Source organism: Montipora foliosa, chromosome 3 (assembly GCF_036669935.1).
Source record: "Montipora foliosa isolate CH-2021 chromosome 3, ASM3666993v2, whole genome shotgun sequence".
NCBI classification, from domain to species: domain Eukaryota; kingdom Metazoa; phylum Cnidaria; class Anthozoa; order Scleractinia; family Acroporidae; genus Montipora; species Montipora foliosa.
The window spans coordinates 53,761,176-53,771,012 of NC_090871.1; the positions used below are offsets into that span (position 1 = coordinate 53,761,176).

The 9,837-nt window shown below is 36.4% G+C and overlaps 1 protein-coding gene across 3 annotated transcripts in view; it reads left to right on the top strand.

The window, feature by feature from the left end:
- Positions 1-3,210: 3,210 nt before the first annotated feature.
- The window catches only part of LOC137997700 (dystrobrevin beta-like), a 58,738-nt gene continuing 52,111 nt past the window's right edge, over positions 3,211-9,837 (top strand). The window contains exons 1-3 of one of the 3 annotated variants that reach the window (XM_068843900.1): positions 3,211-3,322; positions 8,858-8,902; positions 9,504-9,571. In XM_068843900.1, the coding sequence (XP_068700001.1) occupies positions 8,868-8,902; positions 9,504-9,571 (103 nt within the window). In that variant the 5' untranslated portion in view covers positions 3,211-3,322; positions 8,858-8,867. Of the gene's footprint in view, positions 3,323-4,858; positions 4,989-8,857; positions 8,903-9,503; positions 9,572-9,837 lie in introns of those variants that run through there. The other 2 variants (XM_068843901.1, XM_068843899.1) reach the window with 2 other exon arrangements.

Consider the following 9,837-nt stretch of genomic DNA (forward strand, 5'->3'; position numbering starts at 1 on the left):
ATATTTGAAATATGAGCGTTCCAACTAAGATCGTGAGTGATAATGATTCCAAGATATTTGTCAGCATCAACTGACTCCAGAGACTTTCCATTACAGTCTGTAATCCGGCAAAGATCATTGGGTTACGTACCATGTCAGAGTTCTCACATATAGTTTTGTTTGATATTCACAGTGATGGTAAATCTTAGTAAATTATGATAATACAGAGATCAATCACGGCGTTTTCGTGAAACGGCAAACGCGAAACGGTGGCCTGCTGCTCGTCATAAAAGCATGGAAATGATGTCATTCTAACTCACCTCTCTCTTTTGAAAAGTTACTTGCTACCTGTTGTTAACACGAAAGAAATGAGCTCATATCAAACGAGTTTCTTCCATTTTTGTCAAAACGCAAAGTTTAGTCCGACGTTTGCCGCTTGCCGTAAACGCGATACTTAGGGTGGTTTCGATTGACCCTATTCCGGAATCAGAATACGTGGAGTGATGATTTAAAACTGTATGCTTTGTCCTTTTAAAGCTACAAGGATAGTAAAGACATGTTTAAAATAGCATTTTAAGGTGTTTGACAATTTTAATGTGAATCTCCGTAAAAACGAAGGATTTCTAACTTCTATTCTCTGTATTCCTGTTCCAGAATACGGTCAATCGAACGCACCTTTGGGCGCGTTCGATTGACCCTATTCCGGAATCAGAATACGTGGAGTGATGATTTAAAACGGTGTGTTTTGGCGTTTTAAAGCTACAAGGATAGTAAAGATATGTTCAAAACAGCATTTTAGCAGGCGTTTTACAATTTTAATGTGAATCTCCGTAAAAGTGAAGGATTTCCAACTCCTATTCCATGTATTTCTATTCGCGAATACGGTCAATCGAACACGCCCTTAATCTCTCTAATAAATAAATACGCAAAGGGAAAGAAATGTACAGAAATGCGTGCCGCACGTGTTGCAGCACGATCACTTTTCTTCCTTTAACCAATAATATTACTGCCTTTTGGGCGTTGTCGTTGCCGTTGCCGTCGTCGTTTCTTAAACTCCCTAAAAGCGACCTTCAGATTGGAGTAACGTGGACGACTATTCGAGGACGAGTTTTCAGTTCTAAGCATGCGCATTTCGAAAATTTTCGTTCACAGAAAACGCAGTACTCGTAATCGTTCTCGTATTCCAATATGAAGGTCAAAAATAGGGACCTTTAGATTCTAGGACGAGGACGAGAACGAGTACGAGTTTTGACTGTGTTTTTAGCGAAAATGCTAAGAAGATTTATAGCCCGTACGATTAATCTTACTCTTTGTTAGCAGTATAGGTTGCTCAGTTATTCTTATTGCTGTTACCTGGGCCTTTTTGCTGATCGAAAAATGCCAAGACTGCTACTGTGTTGTTGACTTGCTTTGACACGACGACATCTTTGGAAAACCTCGTACTAAATGACGACAGTAACACGTTTTCCCGCCAAAATGACGCTGGTTTGCGCACGCTCAAGGTTGTTCTATGAGAAATTTTGGTACTCGTAGTCGTTCTCGTCCTAGAATCTAAAGCTCTATAATAAGGGGACATCTACGGCAGCGACAACCCCACAAAACAAGATTATTGGTTGAAAGACGAAAAAAGACGCTCAGCACGTGCACCACGCATTTTTAGTATACATTTCTTTGACATATGCCACAAATCAACAATGTGAAGTAACCATATTTTAAGTTTTGACTACAACGTGAGCGCGCGTTCAACGATGAACCGTTCATTTCTACCTTTAGTTCAGTTCGTACCAATTCTGTTATTCTCTATAGTTGGCTCGCTTTGCACAAGGTAAAAGAGATGGAATTATCGTGAAATTCCTGCCATGGCGCAGGTTATATTTTGATCTGACATTTTCGTAGACATTGCCGTTGTCGTTGCTCATTAGAGAGCTTAAGCATCCGGAAGTGAGCTTTTTTCCTTTTTTAACTTGTCTTCACACAACCACATTTACATTGCCAAGTATCTTTTCTCCATTAAAGGTGATTAGTATATAAAATTCCGGGAGACACCACTGTCCTAGCGCGCGAAATGTTCTCTTCCGGTTGCCGTCCGCGTCTCAAAAACGCGCGTACCTTGAGTAAGCTCCCTATTAGACTCCCTTTGACCTTCGTGAAGCCCTACCTTCAGACAAACGAACATCGGGAGGAGGGAGGAGGGAGGAGGGACGGCTTCATGTAAACCACGTATTAAAACAGAGAGCGTTGCAAGACTTGCTTTGGTCTTAATATACCCTAGACAATTTCAGAAGAATAAAGAGGTTAAATTTAGATGTTGCGTGGAGAAAAAAAATGGTGTTGAGACGGCGCCATAGAGAGGACTGCTCGTTTTGCGGGGAAAATCTATAAACAAGGTAAAAATTAGAAGCACTGTTTTGTGTATGTTAACCAAAGGACCATTTTGATAAATATTTTAGAGTTTTGAAGAAAGCAACCGTGGACAATCTTCCTGTCGGTGTACGTTGGGTCAGAGGCTTGATTTGATCGGCGTAATTACAAGTTGAGAAACTAGATATTTTGAGCAAGAACCGATAAATCGTAGATTTGATAAACCTCGTTCCCAGACAAAGAGACCCTGGGAACGAGGTTGCATTTTGATCTTTTGATCTACTTTGATCATTGAATTAAGAAAATAAAAATTGTCATTGTTAGCTATTTAACATTTTTAGATCAAGTCAGGACAAGATACTAAGTGGAAACCCGTTGGATAAGAAAAGGTAACCATGACAAAAAGTGGAGAAAAAGAAACTGAAGAGTAAACAGGAACGAAATGTGAGGTTCAGAGAGGACCTTGTGGCGGGGAACTCGCCCATAAAACCAGTCGAGGTTTAAAACAACTATTGAGATTTATATAACAATAGCCATATTTCTGTAATTTTCACTATTCAGGGCTCAGTTGTTCAAAAGCCGATTAACGCTAATCTCATATTAAAAATTAACTAAGGAGTTTATTTCTCTACTGCCAAATGCTGTTCAACGCTGATATTGGGCAAAGTTTTACATTAGAAGAAGTTAATCTTGAAAAACAAAAATGAAAAAAAAGAAACTTTCACTAAAAAGTTGAAAAAATAAAACAAAAGTTTGCGCTAATCCTGGATTAAGGGTTAATCGGCCTTCGAACAACCGGGCCCAGTTGGTCAGGCACCACACCCTGATAGCAATTAAGTTATTCGAATTAGGTTTAATTATGTATCACGTGACAAAATAATACCATAGTGAAGGCGTGCAAATGGCGCTGTTATCACATGTGATCAAACCAACCTGGGCTAAATTCTGAAGGATTTTGAGTTGAAAGTGCATCCGATCAAAGGTAGGAATTGCCATGTTTGGCAATATGTTATTCTCGTGTCTCTTAATCCTTTTGATGCAATATTTTGAAGTTTGAAGCTTTCACAACGTGCTTTGACGATCTGGAATCCTGAAATTGACAACGAAAAGACCACGAATTCCCATACAGATAAAATAATTTACATCGTCGTAAAAAAATTCTTTGCAGTTCATTCAGCTCTTCTAAGTTACGTGTGTTATTGGAAATGCCCCACAGAAATGAAGCCTATATACAGAAGAGCGTAAACTTGATAACATCATTGTCAAAGCCCACTTAGTCATTTCCAGTTGTCCATATATTTAAAGGTTATATTAGCTTTTTAATGCGAGATTCTTTGTAATCTTGCCGCAACGGCTGTCCTTTCGTGGTTGTGATATATTTTCGGAATTGCATTGATCAGAGAGAGCTAATCACAGAGCGTCGACCTTAAACCTGGAGGAAACAACTTTGCCAAAAATATGGAAAATCATTGACCGGAAATTGATTTGTCTGCCGTTTGCCAAGCAGAAGTTGACTGTAAAACGCAAGCTTATTTCGTTCTCCTTCATTGGACACATCTTCATAAACAAAAGATTCCCTGGGTTTTTATTTTACAGAATCAATGTTTATTAGAGGTGTCCTCAGCTGATGCCGGGCGTGATTTTGTGTGGAAACAATGAATGTTTTCTTTAATGGGTGTAAAGCTGTAAGGCTGTTCTACTGTTTTTATTTTAGGAGAGATCTTGCTTTTCTAGAACGTGAATTTTTGTGCACGGTTTCAATTCAGGCATGTTCATCACATTTTAATCGACGAAAAAAGTAAGAAATTGGCAAGCGAAGAGAAACTTCGGGTTGTCTTTGAGTCGACGCCTTTATGATTTTGAGATGTTTTGAATAGCGATGGCTTCTCAAATTGATCTATTAAATTGATATGGATGCGAATACTTTGTTTCTTTGCGGCATATCAATCAATTTTTTCACCTCTTGAGCCATATACATGTATATTGATCCAGACATCGCGAATTCATTTTGAAAGAAATGATTTTTTTTTTGACACATTTACAAGTCCCCTTCTTTAATTAAAAACTTACTGAACTCATTGATGATGCGACAATAGCAATGTCATTTAATTTGATTTCTGATATTCTTTGGGGTACATTTTTTTGTTAATTTTTTAAGCTGATTATTAAACATCCCGTGAAATATTTCATGTTTGAACCGCTGTTAATATTCAATGCATCCGATTAACTTATAAATTTTTATAAGTTAAAAAGGTCTTGGAAATCATTTCTCTACTAATAATTAAACATTATTGAAAAATTTTAAGTCCTTTTTTTGAATTACTTACATAAATTATTGATTTTAAAAGTTCTGTGTACAGCTTTAATTAATCTTGAATTAGCTAATAGAGTAAACATGCAACTACAATATTGATTCATGTATCTGCAGGTGAAACTATCTCATTGCTTTCCATTTAAGCTGAGCAATATTGGCTGAAGTTCCAAATAATTTGTGCATTGCAAAGACTTTAGATTTGCATACCATTTTGAGGGAGTTACAGATACTGTTGTACATGTTGTAAGCTGCATACAAAGTTTAAGTGAAACAGAGCGGAAGAAATGAAAGTTAGAGAAAGGCATTGCCCGGCTCAGTTTGTTCCAAAATCAAGGTGTGTGCATGCAAGTTAAGAAGTTTCCATTTCATCCAGTTGACAAGAAATTTATGTTTTATACTTAGCTTTGTGTTCTTCATTCTGGTGAAGAAGCACTGAGAAGAAAAGTCAAATATTTAACATAATCATTGCAGGCTTTCAGATTTTTATCAGGAGCAACAACCAACTAGGCAGTTAGAATGACTAAATCCAAGTGCATGGATGCCTTGCTTAAAGTCTGAATTCCTTTTGAAATGGGCGACTGGCACATGCTAGGTACACAATGCCGTGAAGTAATGTCTAGAACATTCAGTTGAATGCCCTAATAGCTAATAGCTGCTAATTAAGATTTAAAGTGAATCTAGCCTGGTGCAGTTTTTCATTATCAGAAGAACTTTAAAAAAATAAGAACAATCTTTATTGAGGATACCAACTTCACTTAAAAGTGCTTTACAAAAGGGTCCTCCTATTAAATAATAAAAATTATAAAAAAATACAGCCAATTAAAATGGAGTTAAATATTAAATTGCTACTATGATCGAAAAATCATTCCCTTTTTTTCTTGAGATTTCGAAAGCGTGTTCGCTTAACACCTAACTGGCAAAATTGTGAGCTTTTAGTTTTATCCAAAGGCTGTTTATTTTGAGTGTAAGTTTTGGATTTCACGGTCTGCCATTACTAATGTTCAAAACTGACCAATTGGACCTCAGAGGGTTGGATCTAGGGAAATGACGTCATTTACTCACTAGGTTAAAATTTTGGTATGTAAACGCAATTTATTGTATATGCAAAACACGGGATTAAAAGTCTGAAAGCGCGACTGTACACACACACATTGCATTCTTAAACTAGTGAGCCTTTGACGTCATTTTCTTCTCGATCCAGCTCTCTCAAGATTTTAAAGTTAGTAATGGCAGACCAATAAATAAGAAAATTCCAGTTAAAATAAACAGGACTGGTGTCTTTTTAAAATCAGAACTTAAAACTTGGGTCACTTATGTTTAGTTAACATAGTTTTGAAATCCAAAGAAAAAAATACAATTGTTTTTTTGGTCGTAGTAGCACTTTAAGCACAAATCCAACTACAGGTAATTTACAATAAAACTCTAAAGAATATGATCTAATGTGTCAGATATGTACTTGCAATCATAGATAGCCTTTTCAAATTTAACTAGTGGGTCAATCTCCCTTGCTGATTTATGCAAATTATTCCAATCATCGGTGGGTAAATTTATGGTGATGAAAAGTTATGTATGTTATCTAAGGTACTGCAGTCTATTGAAGAGGACAGTTTTATAAGTGGTCTGGTGCTAGAATAAGAATTGTAAGACCCTGTCCACATGTATCTGGATATTTTCGAAAACGAATATTTTTCTCTGTATATGAAAAAATGTGCGTCCGTGTGTAGTGTCTTCAAACATGAATACATGAAAATGATGCTAACCGCCACCCATAGACAGACGAAATTAGTGGTCGTCTGGTCGTCTGGGACGACCAGAAAGTTTACTGGGCGACTAGTTTTTGGTAAAATGGAAAGTTTGGTGGCCTGAAGGAAAAACAACGGACAACCCAGCCAAAAATAGAAAATGAATTACATAAGCAGCACCCAACTCACTTGTCGGTTTTCTTTTATCAATGTCCGATAGTAGTGCGACCTTAACAATGATATTATTAATTTGCCGCAGCTGAGCATTTTCCTGTGTTTTGAATATCTGTAGCTTTTGCAAAACATTGTCCGATAGGAAAATGATTGTATGAGATGGAGATCGAAGACTCCATTTTGAAAATGCTAAAACTACAGGCACACACAGTAGAACTATGGGATACTGCAACGCCATGTGATAGCATCTCAGCACAGCGTGCATTTAATTGTAGGGGGTTTTTCTAATGGGCAACCAGGCATTTATCAGGGTAACCAAATTTACAGGTTTAGTTGGCCTGCTTTTAAAACAGGGACAACCTGAATTTTTTTTAAATTTCGAGCACTGCCTATAGAGCATGTGTTCACATGTCATTGTAGTTGAAAACCTTTATTTTCACCTGTCTACACAAATACGATAAACCTCTGTTTTAAAAGATCTACAGTCTAGGGAGCGTTTAAAAAAACTTTGCAGCTTTCGGTATCCAAAAACTCTGTATTTGTTTGAACGGGAGGCAAGAATGGATGAAAAAGTCACTGTTTTTGAAGTAACACTCTTGAGAAGAAAAGGGTCATTATTACACCTAGCCTACGAATGGCTGCGAGGCGGCCGGTGATCAGATTGTATTGATACAGACCTAACTTTTATCATGTAAATTGTATTGTTGTAATTCTAATTACCTGGTAGTCTACATTAACATTAGAAATGCACAAAGGTTTGTATCAAAACAGGGTCACCAGCAGCCTCGTTTCCATTCTTAGGCCAGGTATAAGCAACGATTAATTAAATAAAACAGAGGTGATGTTACAAATTTGTATTGATTAGCACAGTGTTTTTTTTTGTTTTTATAGAACCACCATACAGTACAGTGTGAAAGACTTAATTACTCGGTCCTTTATTGATATGCACACTCTACATTGTATTTCTTGTGGTGCTTTCAATTTTACTGCCATATATCACTTTAATTTATTAGAAAAGATAAATGGATTACCCCAAGCTTTGTGATAAGCAGACTACAATTCACTTTGTTGTTTTTCTATTCAATGGTCCACCAACTTGGCTATTAATGTGAATGGTCACAGCTCCAAGGAAAATTAATGGATGAGTGGTGTTGTTTTGCTTCCTCATTTTGCAATTGTGTATGAGCTTTCGTTTCAGTATGTTAAAGTTCTGACTGTGAATTAATTTAGACAGGTTTTAAGTTACATCATCACTTTTTTTCGTGCACAGTGCACAATTCGGACCTTTGTATTTCATTGTTTGGCGCAGTTACGCCTCCTCAGTTTAGTTCTAGCGGCATCATGAATAAGAAGAACTGAGATGAAATTATCATTACTCAAACTTGGAGAAAAACTGCGATGAAACTGTAAAACACTTTATTTTCAATTGATGCAATCTAATTAAGCTGACTTAATAAGTTAAGCTTGCCATGTGCTTCAAGGTGCAACACTGATTATTAATTATTTGTTGATTAGTACCAGGACAGATTTTAAGTTACAATTTTGTTGCTTTCTGCAAACAATTTAGACATCAGAGGGATCTTTGTAGTTTGTAGTGTCTTGCTTTCTCACTTTACATTGTGCACAAATTAATTTCAGATCAGTGGCTTATCAGCTAGAGTTTTATATTTTCTCTCCGTTTACATTTTCTCTAGTCATCACAGTCTGGTCAATATCAATGAAATGTAACAATTACTATCTATTAGATACATATGCCTTTAAGTTATTGAATGGTTTAACATATGATATGCACAGATATTTTGCAATTTACGTCAGGGAAAGGAAAAATATGAACATTGAGCAAAACGTCCAAACATATTACATGTATATGTTAAACCATTCAATTAGGGATATATCATTCCACTATTGCCATTTTCTGGTAATCTCAGACTGGCTTCTTCCTGCATTGACGGAAAATCGTATCGATTGCATAATAAGGCACGTACATGCGAATGATGAAAACCATTCAAATGTCCTTTATTTGATTGGATAAACAAAATGTCGAGTAACAGCCGATAACAAGCTAATTAAATTTCTCAGACAATTTCTTTCATTGAAAAACTCCAGCCCAGCCTGTTCTGTCCGTATTTGCTGTTCAAAACCAGTCAAACTGGGACACTTATACTGTAACAGTGTATTACTGTCTCACATTTTGCATGTCCTCTTGACCAAATATCATGGTAAAATGGCATAACAATGGATAATAATATTAAGTCTAGTTTATTGAGCAGTTTTCTATATCTTATAGGAAGGTCATTATGGAGGCAACAACCTCACCCATTTTGGCGGGCAAGTAAGTGAAATAATCTCTTAGTTCATGCACGCTTTCTGTAGGGAACTTTTTAAACTACGTAAGGCAAACTGCCACTGCACACCAGTGACTAAGTTGGGCTCTCGTGTGGGATATAATAATGTGGGTTCAAATTTAAAATTGGATCAAAATGCAGAATCATAATTAAAATAACTGAGGAGAAAGTGCTGCCTTTGTAAATTCATCTGCAAATGGTTAGACTTTCAAGTCTTCTCAGGTAACATCATAAGGGCTATACACTGTCGGCCCCCTCTCACAAATATCTTCCATGTTCATAAGTTCCCTGTGGGACATGCACACACTATTCGAGAAGAGTAGGGGATGGACCAGAGTTCCTGGTGTTCTGGCTGTCCTCTATTTGTGTATGGGTGGGTGGGTATAGGAGGTTGGCATCAGCTGAATAGCAGCAGCTCTGCTGTCAAAGCATCAACTTGCTCAAAGAAACAAATAAATGACTGTAATCAAACAACAGACAGACTAAAATCAAATTATTAACACATGTACATGTGTACATGTATATGTGTAATCATTGTATTTACAGGCAATGGCCAATTAGGTTAATATTTTCTGCATTTTTTTGCAGCATCTTGAATGAATCCATCCCAAAAGATGAAGCTGATCAACTTCTTCAGGATCTTTTTCATGAAATGAGTAAGAAAAGCAAAACAAAAGGTTTCAATGAAAATAAGAATAATTATTATTAATTATTATTATTACATGTAGTCCCATATACAGTATGTAATGCTTTAAATGAAAAAAAAAACTACCTGTACGTAAAAATATTATTCAATGACATGTTTCCAGGGCTTGAAAGTGTGACCAATACAGTCACCTTTCCAAGTGAAGAATTATTTTTTCCATTTAATTTTGCTATACTAATAATTATTACTTAGAAAAATACATGTGTCTGTAGTATA